This window comes from Chlamydotis macqueenii, chromosome 8 (genome assembly GCF_036417535.1).
Source record: "Chlamydotis macqueenii isolate bChlMac1 chromosome 8, bChlMac1.mat, whole genome shotgun sequence".
NCBI lineage: Eukaryota > Metazoa > Chordata > Aves > Otidiformes > Otididae > Chlamydotis > Chlamydotis macqueenii.
In genome coordinates, this window is record NC_141563.1 from 7,059,984 (window position 1) to 7,081,959 (window position 21,976).

The 21,976-nt window shown below is 43.3% G+C and overlaps 1 protein-coding gene across 1 annotated transcript in view; it reads right to left on the reverse strand.

Annotated features, from left to right (window-relative positions):
• The window catches only part of CRB1 (crumbs cell polarity complex component 1), a 93,340-nt gene that overhangs the window by 50,397 nt on the left and 20,967 nt on the right, over nt 1-21,976 (reverse strand). Inside the window, exons 2-5 of the mRNA XM_086753303.1 lie at nt 16,602-17,186; nt 10,287-10,482; nt 6,711-6,850; nt 5,327-5,509 (exon numbers count right to left, since the gene is read on the reverse strand). Coding sequence (XP_086609429.1) covers nt 5,327-5,509; nt 6,711-6,850; nt 10,287-10,482; nt 16,602-17,186 — 1,104 coding nt within the window. The remainder of the gene's footprint in view (nt 1-5,326; nt 5,510-6,710; nt 6,851-10,286; nt 10,483-16,601; nt 17,187-21,976) is intronic.

Below are 21,976 nucleotides of genomic sequence, written 5' to 3' on the forward strand. Positions count from 1 at the left end.
TTTCCAGTGCAACTTGCAACAAGAAGAGGCCAGATATTTCTCATGGAATATACGTTTCTCTTTTAAAAATATATATAGGTATTTCAGGGCCCTAAATATAATTCTCAGAGTTGCAAACAAATTGTCAGATCTGGGAGCTAATTCCTTAAAGCATTGTCATGAAAGGTTCAACGGCTCCGTTCTCATTGATCGTGGTTCGGCCTTTACAAAATTTTAACATAGCTCGTCGTTGCCAGTAAAAACACTCCTCTGTCAAAAGGTTCTCTTCTACAATAGGAATAATAGGGACAAGCTGAAGTTTTCACTAAAGCTGAACTTTATTTCATTAAAAGGGTTCCTCTGTATAGTTAGCACCCATGCTAGGTTCGTATTTCGTACCTAGGATCTGAAACTATTTCGATCTCTGCCTGGAGCACGTTAAATATGGTAACTGCATCTGCTAATGATTTTTTGGTGTGGGACTCCACTGTTCATAAGGTAACGTCATACCCGATGGTTATATTGGACCTTGGTCTTTTTTTTCTGTTTTGTGGGGGTAATACCTCCGTACTTCACAGTAACGATACAGGACAGAATTTGCTTGTATTCATGAAACATTCAGATTTCAGTGAGGCAAAACCCAAGCTGCAGAATATTGTGGTAAATACAGAAAGATTACCAGGTGGTATCCATCTCACTTAGAGGTACAGGCTGCTGTTTTCTGAAGTGTCTCCCACTAAATCAGAATTCTCTAACCAGTGATAAGCACTAGGCATCCATTACAACGAGAGTCGGTGCATTTAAATAATCGCTCTCGCAGTTCGTTGCCATGCTGGGAGGCAAGTTAAGTCATAAGAAGGTTATTTTTTGCAAGAAAATGATATTAGGCTTTCACAAAGAATCTCAAAATAAAGCCTGTTAAGGAGAGAGCTGTCACAACACAAGTCAGTCTCAGCGGCTGTGGTGATTTATACGGCTGAAGAATGTAAAAATGACACTGTCTTGCACTAAATGGTATTTCTAACAATTGCTGAAGAGGAGCACTGCCTGCAGTAGGAATGAAACAGAAATGTCCCATGAGTTCTGAAATGGAAACTGATATGGGAATGGCGAGTTCATAAATTCCTCCAGATACAGCCGGATTTCAGTGCTGCCGTCAATGTTTTGAGGTACGCTGCCCAGCACCATGAAGTCAATTTCGTAAGGGAACCTTCCACAGCAGCCTAACAGTGTAAAAAGGATCCTGTACTGATTGTGAATTGAATTTAGGTGGAAAAAAAATGTATGTATGTTTGCAGTCCCCTTAGAGCCTCTCTGCAGTTCCAGAGTGGTAAGAAGCCTGTGAATACATCCAGCCCTGATTCTGTTTTTCAGCATTTCACACACGTAGCGCTTGTACTTGGAATTTCTCCTTAAACCAGCTAACCTTGAACGGGTGCTTGATAGTAGCAGCATTTTCCTTTTTGAACCTTTGCTTGCACAGGAATAATAATTAGCTAACAGTACCTCCAGACCTGTTGATTTTGAACTCGAGTCCTCGCCTTGCCTGTGGGAGAAGCCTGAGTCCCACTGAAAAGATGAGAGGTGCCCTTGACACCTTCTTAATTTAAAAATTGTCTTTTCTCTCTGTAGCTCTTCCTTTTTCATCCTTATTCTTTCCTTGAACAGTCTTCTTCTGAGGTCTCAGAATCAAGAGAAAATAACCTTCTAAACTGTTATGACAGGCCATCCAAAATAAATCCGAAATATTTAATTTTATTTTATCCAAAATAAAATCCAGAGTTTGAGGACAAGATGAGAACTCTGCTATTCACCTACTTGATTTCATTTCTATGACTCACATTGCTTTTATATCTAAGGATGGTGGCAGCTCTGTGATGTTCACACTTCAGTATCTGGGCTGAGGTTTTCTTCAGGTAGTTGTGTCCTCAGTACTCTCCCGTACTGGCCATAGTGGCCATTTATCTGCCTCATCTTCTGGCTCCGGGAGACAGTTCCTTTCCCCCATGCACGTGCCAGGAATTCAATACACATATGACACCAGTCGGATAGTATTATTTTCCTCTTGCAGCGGTCCAACAGACTGGGAAAAGGGCCAAGGAGATTTAAAAGGGAAAAAGAGAAAACAAGACAAGCAAACGAAAAGGCCAGAAACCACGCAGGAATTCATGATGGCAAGGCAGGCAGCAGTGCTGGTGGCACAACTGGCACACAGTGGATAACAAGACACCAGGAGTGGCAAGGTCTTCAGCAGCCAGCGCTCGTCTGCATGTTGGCAGGCACCCTGCCTACAAATGGGTGAGCGGGCTCTGCTCCTCTTACACAGAACGCAAAATGGGTGGCGTTCTTCCCTGCTAGCAGCCCTGTCCCACTCACTGAGGACCATGGGCAGCCTCGGACCCTCACCCCTCCTTGGGCTCGGCTCAATGCTGGAATGTGTCACTTGACGGACCTCGCAAGTCCAGAGGCCCTTTAGCTTTGACATAGGGTTAAGTCCGTTACAACCTGGTGAAACGAGTCATTGCCAAATCTGTAGCTCTGCCCTCCTCCTTCCCCATGTTTTCATGAGGACAGCGAAAAGTTTAACCTCTCAAATAACAGCTTTTTTACAAAATGTGCTGCGCTAAAGCAAGACAAAATATCCGCGATATGAAAGGACGCGGTTCTGGGGTTACTGTTGCCTGCAGCTAGCAGTAACAAATCACAAGCCCTCTAAAAAATAAAAAAAAACCCCGTGAACTATTAAAAGTAATGTTGTGCTGGGGGGGGGGGGGGCAGAGACCACGGTGATAGAAAAAAATCCAGGGCTTGCTACTGCAGAAACAGTGAGACCTCTTGAAATCTGAGTAACCCCAACCCTGTCATTTAAAAGGCAGGCGGAGAAGTTTAACCCTTCGTAGAACCTGCACGGGAGTTTTCTATCTCAGATCCACGATAAGGCATATATGCAATGACCTCAAAGGGTTCCTCGCTGGGTTAAAGTCTCCAGACTGGGATTTTTATTTTTTATTTTTCATGTAAATAATTTTGGTTGCAGATTTGTTTCTTCCAAGACTTCTAGTAGGACTGCTGACTCTTTTTCAAGTCTCTCGAACCATTACTGTCTACAGCAATGTCAGATAATATTTTTTCCTTTCTCCCAGGCGAGTGGGGAAATATTTTATCCTGACATCCGCACGTGTTTAGGCTCCATTATCTCCTGCCCTTGGAGACAAATTCTGTAGTCCAAAAGGTAGATACTCTCAGTTTTTCAGCTGAATCGCAATAATTCTTTTGCAATCTTACCCAGTGAGTTCAAAGATGTCATTTTATGGCCGTTACAAAATTGGCAACTGTCCTCAATTCAATGACAACTTTCTATCGACTTCAACGGCTTTTGGATCAGGCCCTCACAATGCAGGGTGTGTGAATTATTATTTCTTTGTATTACCCTAAACAGTGAAGTATCATTATAATGTCCTGCAAGTGCTTCACTGAGGAGAGAGGCATAATAAAACACTGCATGTGATTAATTAAAGAAAATATTTGTCCTGCTTCAAGAGGAATCTGAGATTTTATATCGCAAGCATGTACAACTATTCAGATGTTGAAGCTGGAAGAACTCCTGGCCTACAGCTGCAGAAATGTAGGACTTGGGCTGTCAAGGAGATGTGCTGATACTCAGATGGCATGCTGTTTGGTAACATTAATTGTCTGTTTTGTTTTGTTTTTTTTTTTTCCAATGACAGTCATATATAGCATCCAACAGGTATGTGGATAACCAAACTTACATAAGGTTTTAAAAAAATGTCATGTTGTTTACATATAAAGTCAGCAGAAGTTTCAGGGTCTCCAATACGTCTCTCAGTCATGCTTTGGAGAGGCCTACATTGTGATTTAGGAGCTTACCCATTGAAAAAAAAATATATTTTAGATAAATATATTTAAATAGATTCTGACACACTTTTTTTCAGACCAGTTAGAGTCTGAAATGGGTCCATTGACTCCCTGGGGAGTAGAAGGGCCCTCCACGTGAATGAAACCAGCAGAATCCCCACCCAAATCAGGCAAACAAGCCAGCTGAAGGCAGTCGATAAGGAAGAGGAAGGATAAAAGGTGATGATTAATCAAGGAAACACCTTTTGGGCTGTCTGACAGAGCATGGGAGCTTTTAAATCAGGGCCGAGAGAGGAGGAAAAGCAACTTGAGAGCTGCATATCATCGGAAGGGAGTGTAGAAAAAGAAGGAAGTGGCCGGCGAGGAGGTAAGGGCCTTGTAGGCCTCAGTAAAAGCCTCATATTAAATTCTTAGGCAGAACAAAAGTACAACAGCAACACTTAGTGACAGGATAGGGAAGGACAGTGAAGGGGAAGGCATGGAATAAAAGCAAGCAAGTCTTAATATCAACTTAAATAAAAATTAAAAGGGAATTCAGAGTGAAAGCTGTGCTCTCCTGTAGTTCTATATCTGTTGTGTTGGAGACAGCAGTCATTCAATGTGCTGAGAGACGCAGGAAAGTTTGTAAGCTGCTCAGGAGATGGATGGAATGAGAGATTGAAGGCTGGTTAAATTAATCTAGCTATTTAGTATTTTTTCCTTAGGAAAGAAAAGGGGAATGGAGTTGACAGAAAAACACTGTAAACCCAGAGGTGTACAATCCAAACCCAATTTGTTTGGGCTGTGCTAAACAGCATAGGCTGTGTTAAATGCAAATCTCAACACATCTTCTTTCTTAGGATTATGGGTATCTGTAATTTCAATAGGTTTTTTTCCCCTTAAGGACACAACTACACGCACAACTTGAAATTATTTTTCATTTAAGCTGTGGAATATCACCAACACACTACGCTGCTGAGTTTATACAAAATGCTGCCTTGTGCTCAGGTGAAGCAGCGTCCCTGCCAGTCCCCAGTGCTGCTAGATAGAAGAATTACCTGGGGACAGAAACACCAGAAGCTTGGGAGTTTTGTTTCATGGCTGTTTTAGGAAAATACTATTTTCTCTCTTGTTTATTATTGATTGTTTTCATTTATGTAACGTGATAGCTGTGCACAGTGAATTTCAAACTCACGATAAAAGACCCGCTAACAGAAGTTTATGGCATAATTTGAGCCCACTGCCCGGGCTGCCGCAGGGACCGTACTGGTGACCGTAGCAAGAGAGCAACAGGCTCCAGCTTGGGCCGCCAACTCCCTTTCCTCCATACCACTCGCTACTGAGACGTGTGGATGGTGACCACCAGAGGGACCCTTTGCACTACAGCACCCGAAAACACTGAATATTTAGAAATATTTATTTACACTCAGGCCTAAACAACAGTAGGTACTGTAGTGCATCGTTTCCCAAGCTTTCACGGAAGGGACCTTACCGGTAAAGCCTGGCCGACAGCTGCAGATGTAGCCCTCGGCCTTGTCGTAGCTGAAGGCGGGCGGCAGGCCTGGGACGCTGCCGTAGCGGCCGGCCCAGGAGCGTTCCACGCAGTCGCCCCCGGAGAGGCAGGGGCTGCTGCTGCACTCTCCGATGTCCTCCTCGCAGCGGGAACCCGTGTAGCCTGCCGAGGAGAACGCCTTTAGTTGACGTGCTCGTCATTCATTCCAGACCCGAAAATACAATTGTGAACAGTAGACGGACTTGGTTTCATGCTCCATCACGTGCTAAAACATTTCCTCTGCTTCTCGAAGGTGTGACGGTTTCCCTGCAGGCCTCTGTCAGGGCTCAGCAGCAGGATATTACTGCAGCTATTCTGTGTTATCCTGCGCTCCTCAGATTTTGGGGAGGTTTTTTTTTAGGAACTAATGTGGACACCTGTATGGATAACAGGGCACTACATTGTGATGTAGATAATGCTCTAGGTTGTGTGAAGTTTTCCTTGTCTTTGGCACCACCTCCCTAAGACAGAGGAGGGCAGGGGGTATAAATCATCTGGTGGTTGTAAAGTGCTTTATCTGGAGTCTGAAGTGCCACAAAACTCCCCAATTTCTGGAAAATGCTAAGGGCTCTGCCTAACTTTTTCATTTCTAATGTGCCAAGAACTGTCTAGCCCAGCAGCGCTGTGGTGTTTACTCCTCGTGGCGTGCTGTGCTCCCACATCCTCGGTAAGGACACGGACGTTAAACCTTCTAGAGAGACTTCTTATAATTAGTCCACATGCTGAAAGATTCACAAAGTCTCTCAAGAGCATGGGGTCTGTGTCTCCGCTGGGAGTGTGGGAATCTTTTTGCAAAAATGCTGGATTTTCAAGCATTGACCAGCATTTTTCACCATACACTCATAGGCAGAACCTGCACCGGTGACACAACTGGTTTCCCAATGTAATACCTGGTTTAATTTTTATTCATAAACAGAAGACATTTTGCATTGAGAAGTAAGTTTCTAGACTGGTTTAAAGGCCGTGTTAATGAAGACTGAAAAGGGGTCAGCTGCAGCAGTGCTTGATGTATCACACGAGTTGAAGGATTAAGCAACAGGAAGATGGATCCCAGCTTTGACTTATCTCCTATCTTGACTCCATAATGCTGGCACTTTTGGTTTTGCTGTGCAGGGAAATCAATCCTTAGCTGGAAAAGAGAGCGGCTTACCTATAGGGTTCTGACTCATGATGAGTGAAGCCCATCTAAACACAAGCCCATTGAGTATTTTTAATATTTTTAAGATTATGTAGCTTCAACCTTTTACCGTATCATCAGCCAAAAAATGAGGACGTATCTACTGCACAAGGAAAGAGAGTGTTTATAGGAGAACTTGGAGCTTACCTGGCCAACAGTGGCACGTGTAACTGTCTGCGTTGTCCTCGCAAGTGCCGTTGTTGTAGCATGGTTGCGACCAACATAAGGGAATTGGGGTCTCACAGTGTAGGCCCATAAATCCAGCGCCGGTACAGTTGCAGCTGTACCTGCAATACAGAATGCAATGTTCACTCTAGCTGGAAATCAGGAGATCTGGGCTTTGTTCCCAAACCCGCACAGGCTTCTTGTGTAGCCTTGGCTAGCAGCTTGCACAGTTGAGTCCAGGCTCAAGACCACTATCTGGTGCTCTAGGAGAAACCACAGAGACTGCGAACCAACAATGAGCTTGTTCCTGAAATATGTGGTTTTGTCTGGGGGGAAAAAAAACCAACTGCTTGTGAATTCAAATTGGTTTTGACAGATCATTTCTTCTAAGAATTATTGATCTTTTTAGTTTCTTCTCTTTTTTTTTTATTTGGAGGGAAAAGAGTTTCTGTCATTTCCAATGCAACTTTTGTAGGCTTAACATTACTGACAAAATGAAAAGGGGAGAGGCAGCAAGTTCTCTTGGACTGGTAGAAATTGAATTGGCAAAAAAGGCAAGTTCTGTTCCTCAACTAAGTGATATTTTATCTTTGACGAAAAAAAAATATTTTATTGTTAGGTTAGAACAAAAATGTCAACAGTAGTACGAGCTTCCTTTTGATAGCCATGTTACTATTATGGGTTTACAAGTAAACAAACCAGTGTATATCAATGAACAATGTGTAGGTAATCGGTAACATCTGGGGTTTTGCTTGTGGATTTTTCCGGTTTTTTAGGTATCGTAAAATACCTAACTCCTATGCTTAGGTCATACGGTATAAGGTCAACTCGCACGTGGCATAAGAAAAGACAGGCTAAATGGGCATGCTTGGATTATCTTTGTCTAATAACAATTATCAGAAACAAACAAAAAAAGTTTCTTATAATGTTTCACATTAAAATGATACACTGGTTATTGTACTATTGAAACCACGAGGAATCCTGCTGAACAAGAAACAAGTATAGTTATTTGACAATTTCTTTGTTTAATATCTAAGTCTTAGAGTAAATATACGGAGAGACAGCAAAATTGTTGAACATGAGGGAACATCAGTGAACAACTGGCTCCTGCAGTCCAACAGACCAAAAAGCGTAAACCTTTTACTACACTATTTAAATGTACATAACCAGAAACTTTTGGCAAGCCAGTTTATTACTAGTGTATGAATGATTCTTAAATCAAAATCAGAGATGACTTAGACCAGGTGGCACTGGAATTTAGGACATAAAAAGTAATGAGGAAGATGTGAATCAGAAAAATAATTTTCATTCCAAGGTATGTTCTCAAAACAGAAGTCTCTTTCTTCTGCTGTATTTTTCACATGTTTCCTCCATGTGCCTTCAGTTTGGTGCTTCGTGGTGAAAGTTGGTGGGCTTGCTTTGGTTTTTTTTGTTTGTTTGTTGTTCCCCCCCCCCCCCCCCCGCATTAGTCCATGCTTCCTTTTCCCTTCGGTCCAGAATCATGGAGCGGTGAGGAATATTCACAACTTGCTGCTCAATGCGAAGACCCACCTGTGTGCCTCTTTTTCTCGGATATCTTTAAGGGTTTGGCATTGCTGTTGACCTTTAGGGACCTTGGAGGGTGCCCTGTTTGTGGGCAGGCTATGCCTGAGCAGGCAGATGGCTTTTTGTCTTAAGAGTGATACTCTTGGATGCTCTACCTAACATATTTTTGGGGCTTTCGGTTTGATGTACTCGCAATATGCAGAAAGCAATACATGCAGACGTTTTTTCCGATGCCATCAAAAGAGCGCTGAAGGTGCTGGGAATATTTCCTATGGAAAAAAGGCTTGGAACACGCACAGGTATCCTCTGTGCCTGCGCACACCATGTTTCGTAGGTCCAACTAAGGCCCCTCTGTAAATTGTTGAGTTTAAATAAGAAATGTTCAATAATAGGAAACCGGTTTTGTTCTTTTTTTGTTGTGGGTTTGGTTTTTTTCAGTATATCAAGTTCTACTTTGTTGCATTCATGAAACATCACTGGAAGATCAGTCTGAAATTTGGGAGAGAATTTGGTTCGGTGTTTGTATTTATGGCTTTTCATGCTAAATCTTTTGTGTCGCACATTTCTGTGAGAGCTGGTGGCACGCACAAAAGCCTCAGCGGTACTGTAGCACTAGTCAGAAGAGGAAAAGTACTGTTTAAAGGCTACAATTCTTCATTTAACCCCCAAAATACACAAAGGAAATGACTAGACACCCTTCTGTTTGGAATTGCTTTGTTGTCCAACCCGTTTCATCACGTAACGAATGTGGTAAGAGCTCCGATTGTTCCCCAGATATCCTGCAGTATTACAAGCCAATTAAAATTGTTCTTACACTTACCTCAGGTTTAAAAGCTAGGAGAAAAATGAGTCGGATTAAGCCTGGCCTGACCGAGCGTCCCAGTTGCTCGCCTCACGCATGCATCCTCAAAAGCCTTGCAGGTTAATAAGCGGGTCTGCAGTGAACGAGTCAGGCGCACGGTGACCTCCCACTCCCCGGTGTCGTGTTTTAGCGACATGGGAAAACAGTAAAATGCTTTGTCCTGTTCCGCACCATCCGGCCCTGCTGAGGAGGAGCTCACAAGGTTGGTGCCATGTCACCAAGCTCATTCCCAGAACGCGATCTCTTCCTTCTCTCATTCAAGGCAAGCAGCGTGCTTTTTGCAGGCATGAATTTTGGACTGGTTTTTGAGGGCACTAAAATCTTTAAAACCGCTTTATCGAAATGAAAATACACAATAGAGGACAAATCTTATACCGGTAAGAGGAGCGCCTGGATGAATAAGCTTACAAACTTTCAGACCAAGCTTATACGTATGAATTTTTGGTTTGAGAACCTCATGCTGAGCATGCAAAAGCCGGTATCGGTGAATGAACACCAGAGCTCTGACCGTCCGGGCTGCACTTGGACCTCTGTGTAGGGCTATTAACAGTCGGCAAAGCCGACTTTTCTGTTGCCTTGTATTCTCTTTATTTGTTTTTTTTTTTTTTTTTTTTCTTTGCCCAGGGACTGCAGGTGGTTTGGAGTAAGGAGCTATTGTCCTATATGCCCGAAAGCTCCTGACAAGTTTTCTAATGATATCTATTACTATGGTTACTATTATTCCGGCTCTCCTCTCTTTTTGAATGCTTCTGTCTGTCGGTGCGGGCAGCTGCCGTCAGCAAATTCAATTTTACACACTCTTGCATCACTCTCGGAAACTGAAGTTTGATGAGCGTTAGAAAGAGACTTCATCTCTAAATGACAGTCCTCATGGCCAGGCAAACAACATGTCATAAATATTTAAAGTACAAACGGGGAAAAATGTACTTCTCGGTCAGTCTTTGCCAAAAATATTTTGCTGTCCTAATGGCTCTGACACCCGCTTGCCATTCTTTCATCCTTTTCAAATTTAAACTGAAATCAGTGCAGGATCAAGGAACGAAATCCACAATTTGAAACAAAATCAGCTCATTGAGCGTGCAGGCTCTGGTAGCATTGCTGTCTGCAGACAGAGCAGCTAAGAGTGCATTACCCAGCCGTAGAAGACGTACCCGTTGGCATCGTCCAGGCATCGTCCCCCGTTGAGGCACGGCTGGCTGGCGCACTCGTCGACATTGGTTTCGCAGAGGTCGCCGAGGAAGCCCGGCGCGCAGGAGCAGGCAAAGCTCCCCAGGGAATCGCGGCAGGTCGCACCATGCAGGCACGGCTGCGACGAGCACTCATCTATTTCCAGCTCGCAGTTTGTGCCTTCAACAGCAAAGCAGAGAAGAAAACCTCAGACTTAGGAGACAGTTCTGGAGATCTCAGCAACAAGGACTGTTTTAAGTATAATATTCACATTTTTTTTTTCTTTAGCAATTGCCTATTCTAAAAGGTGGGGGTTTTTTGTTTTGTCTTGTTTTTTTTTTTTTTTTTTTTTCCCAAGGCTTGGGAGAATTTACAGAAGAACAAACCAGCTGTTATTCACACGAATAGGCAGAATAACAACTTCTTATGTTAGCTTGAACACAAAACCAGAACAAACTAAGTTTTAGACTATTCAAACCACACTGCTACCCTATTTATATAATACTGAAGTGATCAGTAATTTAAGGACCTCAGAAGAGTCCATTTAAAGCAGCACAGTTAATTGAATTATTGGGAAGCTGTCTGTTTAGCTGTGGTTTATTGCTTCTTTTTTCTTTTAAGATTCAGCAATGTGTAAATAAATCGGTCTATGATGCCATATTTGCAACAGGTCAGAATCTCGGAGCTGCTCTTCAGAGATAACTCGTGGGACTAAATCAGTTCCAATATTAGTTTACAGCTATTTATGATAGCTGGCAGGTTAAATATACACTCCTTATTTCTAGCACAGTCCAGGTGGCACTAAGAAAATTCCATAATTAATGCCTTGCACCTCCTGCTTTGATTATTTCAGGCTTTTGTATGCGTATATACTTATTTAGTATTTTGAGTAGCATAGCAATATTTTTTAAAAATAATTTTCACCTGCCGAGTCAATTTGTTTTAACAGCTAGAGTATCGGTCACAAACAGATGCAAACTGGCAAATTATAATGGAGAAGCTGCTTTTAAGTGGAATTCCCTGTCTTTTATTTGGCTTGCCACATGGCTTTCAGGGGAATTTCCTACTTGAAAGAGAATCTGCAGCCCTGAGAGTGGGTCCCTTTTTTTTTTTTTTTTTTTTTTTTTTTTTTTTGGAGAGGTGAAGTTTTCAGTGCAAGACAATGGGGCAGGCTTTCAAGAGATGGGAACAGACGTGTTTTGGTGATGGATATTATCTTAGCACTTCACTTGGGAGTTCACCTCTAATTCTTTCTTTGTGCTGTTTTCGCCAGCTCTGTTCTGTAAAATTTGTACTTTCTAACTCAGAACGTCTTTCTCAAACCGCTGAGGTTGCTAATATTTAGCACCATTACTTGATTACTAATTTATTTTGACCCTTTTGAATGTAGCATCTTTCTTTAAAAAAAATAAAATAAAATCCCAGCATACTATGGAAATACCTGGAAATATCTTAAAATGCCAAAACAAAATTTGAAGATGTTAGCTCAGAACTATTTTTCATTGTATTTTAATATTAAAGTGCAAGTTTGTCTTCCCGGTAGGTAAGAAATAGCACTGCTGCAATTTTAGAGAATATATTTTTATAGTTCCTTGAGCCTGTGGAACACGGGATGGGTGAAGTCACTGGTCCCGCGCCTCCGGTTTGAGGTTCATGGATCAGCCCGCCGCCACGTTCGGCGGGAGCCTGCCGCGAGACCCTGGCGGAGGAAGGCTCTCTGAGGGCTTTATGGTAATGTACATCACATCCAGACGCAGCCAGCAATCCCTCGGTGGCCATCGCCCTGCGAATTCACTGTAATGGTAAACAATGCGTTTGCAGAAGTATGTCTAGTGACCGTAAATCTGCCAGAGCTTGTTAACAGCTTACTGCGAGCGCTAAAAATCATGTGACAAAACAACTGATCCGCAGTTCAGCCCAATTTAAACCTACGGGCCTGAGAACAGCCTGACGATTAACATGAGAACGTAGCATCGTTGTTTTGGTTCATGTCTTTAATCTATCAAGCCCAGTAGCCTGCCTTCGGCAATGTTGCCTCGGAAGAAAACTTCTCTCTGTATAATGCATCCCGCCGACGCGATACGCCGTGCGAACGGGGGGAATTCCCTCCTAGCCAATCTGCTGTCAGGCTTTCTCGTATGTGAAGGGGAGAGATGAAAAGATTAGATCTGCACTTGCACCTCAGTCTAATGTTCTGTCATAAATATGCTGGATGCCAAATATCATATGCCAGAAAGGAGGAGGGAAAAATAAAAAAGCACCAACAAGCCCTGCCGCGGTTATTGCATGGGGCTACAGCATGAAGAGCAAAGGCATTCTGTCCAGGCAGTTCAGTGGATACCGAACCACACGAGTGCTCTGAATTGAAAGACTGAGAAGGTGCATATAAGTGATATTTATAACTTTTGTGGTTCCTTTGAAGAACTAGAATTATTGCTTATCCTGCTTGCTTTTCAAATGAGTCCCACTGTGCACTTCTTTGTACAGCCTCAGTCAATAAAAAGTAAATGGAGGCGAGGACGAAAGAGATGCAGCCAGCATTTTCAGACTTGCCAGCCTACAGATACATCGTGAAGTCACCTTCTGGTCAAAGGTGCTAGAGGTTTGCAGGTTCAATGTAGTTCCAGGTGGACCTGGATGTTCTTAGTATGGCTGGAAATGGGTATCTGGGTCACCCCTTCCACTTTCCTGCCCTGTAGTGCTGTGCTCAGGCATGGCAGGCGCAGAAGACTGTCCCAAAATTCCTCAATCTGCATATAGTCATCGTAGGTGCCCTCATCTGGAGGGAGAGTGTCAGATAGCTATTTCTGAGGCACCAGCTTAGGAAGGGCAGGAAAAGAGTTCATTAAAAAACTAGATAGAGGGAAGAGTTCTGTTCATTCCAGCTAGGTTTGTTCTTTTTGCACCCAGGTCTACGCAAACCACTGCATGCGTGCACAGATGTCGTGGGTCTTGCAATGCCGCGCTAACCAGGTGCAACTGGAGGAGAACAGTGGGGTTAAATCCAGTCAAGGGTTTCAGCACTGGTAAGTTATGAACTGCGACAAGCATTCTTTGGATGTACGTACCCTCTGCTAATCTTTACCTTGAAAACCCTTTCAAATGTGGCCGGTACTGCCGGGATCCTCTCATGTCGCAGCCTTGCGGTTAGGAGTCTCAGCAGCGAGGTGATAATCCAGACCGAATCCTCTGCTCAGGCTGGCCAGGGCATAAGGCTAGGAGCGCTGGTTTGAAACTTGAAAACTGGGGAAGGAAACAGACCTTCCACTTTGGCAGTTGCTGTTGGATGGGCAATGCCATTTGCGATCAATATCCACAAGGAATGCTACCATGAGCTTGTTGGGAAGTTGTACAGATGTGGCACTTCAGGACATGGTTTAGTGGACATGGTGGTGTTGGGTTGATGGTTGGACTTGATGATCTTGGAGGTCTTTTCCAAACTTAGACTCTATGATTCTATAAGTGAGATCTGTACTTCATCCCATGGTAGAGGCAGCCGTGCCTCTGCTCGCCTTTAAGCACCTAAGACTTACGACGCATCTACTCTAAATATTTGCACGGCATACATATTATTAAGAATATTGCATGAGAACTGAAAGATCCATCAGGAATAACTTCTTTCTGTTGTACAGAGTTCATCCCAGCTCTGGTTACATCATAGTAAAAAGTATTGCACCCAAAATGAATCTAGCCCATCGTACCTCTTGCGTCTCTCAACAAAACGCTTTCTCCTGCTCTAGTCTTGGGCTAAAACTGGTTTTTGGAACTGCCATGCACCTCTGCTAGCTCACACTCAAATGTTCACTGGCAATGGAGGACTGGATTCAGCTGTCTACAGCAAGGTAATTAACGTGGGTAGTAATAGGCTCTTAGCCCATGCTCCGTTGGGGTGAATTAAAAGCAAGTGCAATTAGTGCAATGGAGGAAAAAAACGCATTTGATTAAGGTAGCCAGCAAAACTTCAACAAACCAATTGAGCTTCATTATTTAGCAGCTGCATGACACATGTCTTGTAAATAATTTCACACATGCAGAGCATTATCATAGAAACTGGATTTCATGCTAAATTTTCCACTCTTTGGCTCTTGGTGTGCTCTAACCTCTTCCATTTGTGTAAGAATTACGTGTGACATTTCTCAGCTATTTTAAGAAGTGCTGCGGCATACCAATCACACAAAATAGCAGTCATGGTCCAGGAAACAAGTAGCAACCGCGCCAGTGACTCGAGCATTTGGTTAACGTTACGGCCGTAGATTTACCGTACGTTCTCTACCTGCATATCAAGAGGTAACATCTTAGGGAAATGAGATGAGGCTGGATGGCTTCCCACAGTAACTCATGGTGTCAGGCCAGGATAATAACGGTTGGCAAGATCCCCTGAGGGAGTAAACGAGGGGTTTTATTACCAGGCAGGGACACCTCGGGGCTTTCATCCAGCAATCCCTCTGGCTTGCACGTTTAGCTCAGCTTGCAGCAAGGTGCAGAAAACAACAGAAAAAGAATGCTTCTGATAAATCACTGTGTTAAGTAGTCTTTAAAAGCTGGTGGTTTACTGCTGGAGAAGCAGCCGGCTCCTCCTTTACAGAATTACGATGATTAGTCTTTTTGCCACTGGAAGCGGCATCGGCGCTGCGTGTCAAAACACCGCAGCCTCTTCCGCTCTGTGTTTTAGCCCTCTTCTCCTTCCTTGGCTCTCTCCTCGTTTCTTAACTCTGCTTGCATGCAGCACTCAGTGAGATGGGTCCATTTTTGGTGGGAGCAGAGAGCATCAGCCTGGGAAACAGCAGAATTTGGTGATCGAAGTGGAGTGACCCCGGCAGAGTGAGTTTCCTCCAGCAGCTTGTGTTGATCTAATTTTTTTTTTTTTTTTAATTTTGGTTTGGGCTTTACTATTTCATTTTTTTTTCTCTCTCTTTGTCTCCAAGAGGTATATTCTGCCTCTTTCAAGCTGGGCTATAGATCCAGGCCTGGACCCCACTAACAGAGCCAGTTAAGCAAATACAGTTTCCTGAATCCAACAGGAGGTCTGGGCTGAGGCTGATCATTGCGGAGCAACCACGCTGGCTGTTAATAGGCTTTTCCTTCCTTCTGCTCTTCGGCTTTCCCCCCGGTTGTGTAGCTTTCTCCTCGGCTGGCCCGGGCTCAGGCACCCGCTGGCAGCAGCAGGGTGGCAGGTAGGTAACGAGCTTCCTTCAAATAACATTCCCCGTGCTCGTGAGGGATATTAACCGAGGGCTGGCTTCCAAGGAGGGCTGCGTCAGACACAGGAAAGCTGCTTTTTACCTCTGACTTCCCCTCCTGCGTGGGGATTTGGGGATGGAGCTGTAAACCACATCTCTTATTTCTTATTCATTTCAATCACTTGAAGCAATAGCAGGGGTTTTTTCCACCCCCTTTCACTGTATGACTTTTTTTTTATTATTATTTTTTTTTTCCCCCCTTCTTCTTTGCTTACCTGACCGGCAGTCTAACACTAAAATGCCTCCCCTTTTCTCCTTTTAATGATTCAGCGTGCTGCCTCTTGCAGTCCTACCCCTGAATGCGGCTTTGGAATTTGAAGGGAGCTGCCTCCCACAAGGATTATATGCTCTCCAGTAGAGGAAGTAGGCAAGAAAAATCACACCTTAAAAATGGAGCCACGTAAAATGGGATTATCAAAAAATGGGAAGTTTGGGAACCTGATAATAATTTTCTTTAACTTACATAATGTTTTAGCTGCAAATGAGTCTTCTGTTTCTGGGAAGGGCAGAGGAGAGGAAGTTAATGTGAAATGTCTAGGTTTGAGTACACTTTGTCATAATTAGCAAATCAAGCAAGCCTAATTAGATCTATTTTTTAACCCTGTCAAACACAGGTTTTGTCTGAGGAGAAGCATTTGCCCTCAGAGTGCTATGCATACACAACACAAGCATTTTGAGTTCGAAAAACATGTAGACGTGGTTTAGTGGCCATGGTGGTGTTGGGTTCATGGCTGGATCTGATGATCTTGGAGGCCTTTTCCAACCTTAAAGTTTCTATGATTCTATGATTTTGAGACTGTTTCTTTTAAAAGGAAAGTTAACCTAGCCCTGTTGCATAGCTTGATGTTCACGAAACTCCTTTGTAAACTTTGGTAAATGTGAGATTTCTTTAATCCTTCTCTATCTGATGTGAGTAGTTCAGAGTGACAAAGCTGGTGCCAAAGCTGAAGGCAAGGTGGTAATGACTAAATAATTGTACGAGTGGGGAGCTGAACTTGGAACGTGAATTATGACAGTTCTCCATGACGCAAATAAAAAGTTTTTTTTAATAGTGCTTACCTGTGTACCCAAGCGGACAGACGCAGTCATACTGTCCTACCTGGTTGAGACACGTTGCCCCATTCAGGCAGGGCTCTGACGCACATTCGTTCACCTCCAGGTCACAGTGCTTGCCTTGGTAGCCTGGAACGCAGTAGCAGGAGTATTCATCAACCCCATCCCTGCACACCGCTCCGTTGTGGCACGGTTCGGAAACGCATTCATCAAAATCCATTTCACAGAGTGTACCTGTGTATCCTGCACTACACAGGCAGGTGGGCCCAGCCAGGCCGTTTTGGCAGGTGCCACCATGCTCGCAAGGGTTTGTGTCGCACACGCTGACGGCTGTTTCACAGGTAGGTCCGTTATACCCAGCAGGGCACTCGCAAGTAAAGCTGAGGTTGCCAGCAGAGCTTAAACAGGTAGCGTTTTGAAGACAAGGGTTTGAGGAGCAAGGATCAGAGGTTTTATTGCAGAGTTCCTCCACGCTGTCCATAGATGCATCTGCACAACGGCAAGTATCGTCTTTACGCCCAGCAACGCATGTAGAGTTCTTTTGGCAAGAGTTTGACAGGCACCTGGAATCGTTCCTCAGGCAAAGTGACCCTGGAAAGGAAACACAAGAAATCCTGAGGACTTCCACAGCACTGGGAGGAACCGAGAGTGAAAGAAGTGCAGCTCTTAACACAATTATGCTTCAAAGCCAACGGCTCCAATTGTTGGCTGTTGAGAAGAAAACAGAGCTGGTAACTATGTGATGCATCGTAGTAGACTAGTAAATGTAAAATGAAAACAATTATGAAAATACGAGTAGGTTGTAATTTCCTGTTCTCGCCTCTTCAACAACCACGGCTTGGAGTGTCAGGATCGCTTAACGCTATATTAAGAGTACAATTGCAACAATATTGGTGGCTGTCAACAAATATTCAACAATATGGAATATATTTAGGTATATTTAAGACAATTTTTTTTTTTTTTTTACTAGGCAAAGGAGTTGAATCACATTTTTTCAGTTCAATGCCATTTTGTATTATTCTGTGGTGGAGGTTTTTTTTGTATTAGAGTTCCACAAAGATAAATGATACGGTTGCAGTTACAGCTCAAGTGGGTCAAACCATCATGCACTGTGATTTGTTTTTTTACTTCCTGATTATAAATAGTAATCTGACAGCTGTATGGCATTTCCACCACAAAGAATCTCCCAAACACCTGAGATTCAAAATAGCCCTCTGAGAGCTGCCAGCTTCTGAGGCTGGATGGACGTGATGAACACGGTGTAAACATCTTCCTTACCCCTAGGAACTGAGCTCCTGGCAGTAATTAAAGGCCACTTGGTGTTGCCTTGCCATGAAACTGTGTAATTTTTGAAACCATTATTAATTGTTTCCATAACAAAATAGATTATTATAATCAGATAAGCATAGCATACATACGTAGGTATGTATGTAAGGCAGCAGGAACCTGCTGCCTTAAAGGTTCTCCTGATCGCTAAATTCATCTCCTAATATCATGCTGCTTCTGTCACGGCTTGCCATTGTTTTGTTACGGGTCAGTGGAAACCATGTTAGTCATCACGGATCCTGCAGCGTTTGGGAATTTTGTTGCTCGCATTTATATATACTCACAGAAACTGACTCAAGGCTGTGGAGATAGTAAGACCCAAAGGGATGATTGCATATGGAGTGTTTGCTCTAGACCTCTGTTTTGGTCTGAAGGTCAAGCTTTTCAATGCTGAGGAGGGGCTAGTGGAAGAAATCACGGAGTTGCCTCCAAATACTGTGCTAGGAAAAAGAAACAATGGCAGAACAAACCTCATCGGCAGTGATTGATGGAGAGATCTGACATAAAACCACCCAGAAGACAGGGACCATATAAATACTGACCTAAAAAGCTTTTGTAACTGATTTTCACCATGTTATAAGAAATCCTTTACTGTATAGTGAACGTCTGAACACCATCAGACTTCTAATGTGATTACGATGTCACATTCCCCAAAATATGAGGGTAAAACTATAAACAAATATTGTGCATATTGCTAGAGAAAAAAAAATATTTGTATCACAGGAGGGAAAAGAGCAGTCATCTTGGCCAAGAATCTATGAAATAAAGCTGAATGCTCCTTTTGGAGGAAAGTAGTGATCCAGAAAGGAAAGACTAGTGGGCTGGAGAATGAAAGTTGCATTAAATGATCTATAGGAGAGTCCTGTAAAGGCTCTATTGTTGTCTTTCAGTTTATGCTTTTATTCTGGAGTCTTGCTTGGAAATATGAAGGATTCAAGGAAGAAATATTTACGCTGAGGGTGGTGGAGCACTGTCCCAGGTTGCCCAGAGAGGCGGTGGATGCCCCATCCCTGGAAACATCCCAGGCCAGGTTGGCCGGGGCTCTGGGCAACCTGATCTGGTTGGAGATGTCCCTGCTCCTGGCAGGGGGTTGGACTGGGTGGCCTTGAAAGGGCCCTTCCCACCCAAACCATTCCGTGATTCTGTGTGTGTCTTCTACAGCAGTTACTTGAAAATGAATGGCAGAACAGTATGTGTTTGTGCAAACAAGGTGTTGTGGATGAGCTGAACTTCTCAGAGACATCCAGAACCATCTATCACCAGTCTCTAATTTCTTCCGAGATTCAGGAGGGTGGAGTTAAATACCTAATTAATACTTATTTGAACAAGTGGAATAGAGATTTATGTAGTAACACCAATAGTGACATCATGATTTAAAACAAGCTAACAGTGGTTTTAAGGATTAGATAGAAATAGTTTCTTGATTGTTTCTTTTGAGGGGTTGCAAGTATAGGTAAAATCTGATAAATGTTTTTGTTTGAACTACTTTTAGCTGTTGTCATGCTCATATATACCTGAGATGCAGAGGAGAAATACCTAGAAAAAGTATGGTCTTTTCTGGGTGAAGATCATCTTCATTTAATGCAGGCTAAGATAGACCTGATTGAGAAAGCAAGCTAAATGTTGATTAGCAGGAGGAGAACTGGAGCTTTACTTCCTGTTCTCTAAAGGAAAACAGGACAAAACCAGTACTTCTGATTTAGCTTGCTATTAAAATGGCCATTCCTAAACTTGTTAACATCCAGTTTTGCACTGGGAGCCAATGTTTCATCCTAATCCGGTGTCAGTTGTACTTCCAGCTCACAGCTCTTGCTGAACGCAAAATCCAAGACGTTGGCCACAGTGTGCTGATGTGCTTCACAGTCAGCGGTGCCATGGACCTTTCTCCTCGTCACACGCCCTCGTGTATTTTCTGATGTCCCAGTTCACAAAATTATGTGATTACCCATATATTTATTTATTTTCTTTAGCCTGGATCATAAAGAGCTTGCTGCAATCTATTAATTGCAGTTCAAATGAGCAATACTGCCACCTTAGGAACTTCTGCATCCCACATTTTTCTTGGGAGTGCAGAACTTTAAAGAGCTTTCCTTTCTGTCTGTCTACCTACTTAAAACTCATTAAAAGTGCATGGTTGAAGAAAACATGGCAAATCTGAAGAAATTAACTATCATTAATTATAGCGTTATCCAACTATTGTACCGTGTGAACTACAAGAGGTGAGGTCAATCGCACAAGTGCTTCTTAAGTAGGACTACTGCCACACGAGAAGCAATTTGGTTAATTATCACTGCTTTCCCAGATATAATTTGCATGCAACAACTCAATTTGTTGTAACGACTGTGTGCGAGAGGAACTGAAGCATTTGCCGGTCTGCAGGTTTGGTAGCAGCACACCAGCTCCGAGCACCGGTTAAAAAGCTCCGTAGCTCCTCCGAGGTGGTAACAGCGGATGGAAAATGAGAGGAGAGGAAAGCAAGCCCCAAAAACAGAGCCTGTAGTGAAGGCAACCAATTTGTCTCCAAGGTGACATCACAGGGGGAAAAACATGAAACAGAAAACCTTTCTTGGATTATTCTTTTTTTTTAACTAGTATCTTAATTGCAACTCCCCTGGCTTTTATAAAACAAATTTCTTATGCAGAAATTCCACAAATCCAGTACTCCCTAGGGGATGCTTTTGTCTGATTTGTACTACAAGTTTACAGCAAAGCAATAAAGTTTTAGGATTTTTATCTCCATTCTAATGTGCCGTGCCATCCTTTTTTATTATTTGTACAGTTCTTGAGGAACGCAACGGTTCTGAAGGCCTTAGCAGAGGTGCAATCGCTGCTGAGTTTTAGCTTGCTTGTGGTTTAAAGGCTGGGACTAAGAGTTTTTGTTAGGGGTGCTACACAGAAGTTCTGCCCCAGCAGCAAAACTGCGTCTCAAAAAGATGATCATCCAAGGGTATGCAATTATTGTACTGGGGTTATCGAATGGCATGTGGGTCACTTGGACATTCCCGTGATTTTTTTTTTTTTTTTTTGAGAAAAGTCATGTTCCTAAACGACATGAGTGCTTCAGAAAATCCTTGGATGCTGAACTGCTAGTTACAGCATCACTCTCCACCTGTTTGAGACAAGGTATTTACACTACCGCCCTTCCTGCCCCACGGCATCTCAGCTCCCCACTGCTCTGGAGGGATGCGGAAGGATGGATTTGGGAGCCTGTTGAGAGCTATGTGGAAATGGGAGAGGAAAAAGATGACAGCAGGTGGGAACTCCTGGGGTGTGCTCTGGGATGTGATGTGGCAGAGTACGGCGGTGTCTGATGCAAAGGCCAGCTCGGTTTGAGCTCATGGCTGAAGAACATTCTCTATTACATTTGCAGAAAGACGGTGGAAAGGTTTCAGTGTTTTGGGGGGCTTGATTTTTGCAGAGAGGGGCAACCTGAGAAGGCCTCGTGTTCTAGCTCAGGTATGCAGAGGCGTCGTCTTCCTTCTTAAGCAATTTAAGTCCCTTCAGCAGCAACTTGTTCTGACAGCCTTCAAACTCGTACATAACATTAAGAAAAACGAAAACAAAACGCTTATCACTTTGGATTTACGCTGCCTGACGCTTGAGATCATTCTCAGGCTCTTTATAAGCACTGGTACATTAATTACGAGATGAATCGGTGCCAAGAGCCTTACCCCATGGTTAAATCCCTTTGCTGATGAGGTGCTTGGCAGGAAAATTCTTTGCAGTCAAGCTTGCCATCTGCTGGCAAATGGGCAGCACTACCAGAAACATAGAATGGAATCACAGAATGGTTTGGGTGGGAAGGGCCCTTTCCAGGCCACGCGGTCCAACCCCCCTGCCAGGAGCAGGGACATCTCCAACCAGATCAGGTTGCTCACAGCCCCGGCCAGCCTGGCCTGGAATGTTTCCAGGGATGGGGCATCCAAACACGGGGCATCAAACATGTCTATCTGCATCTTTTTACAACAGCTGGCACAAACTATTAAATATAAAAAATGCTGAGGAAAATATGGTAACTTTTTTCACGTTAGATAAGCTTACTTAAATTCATTACA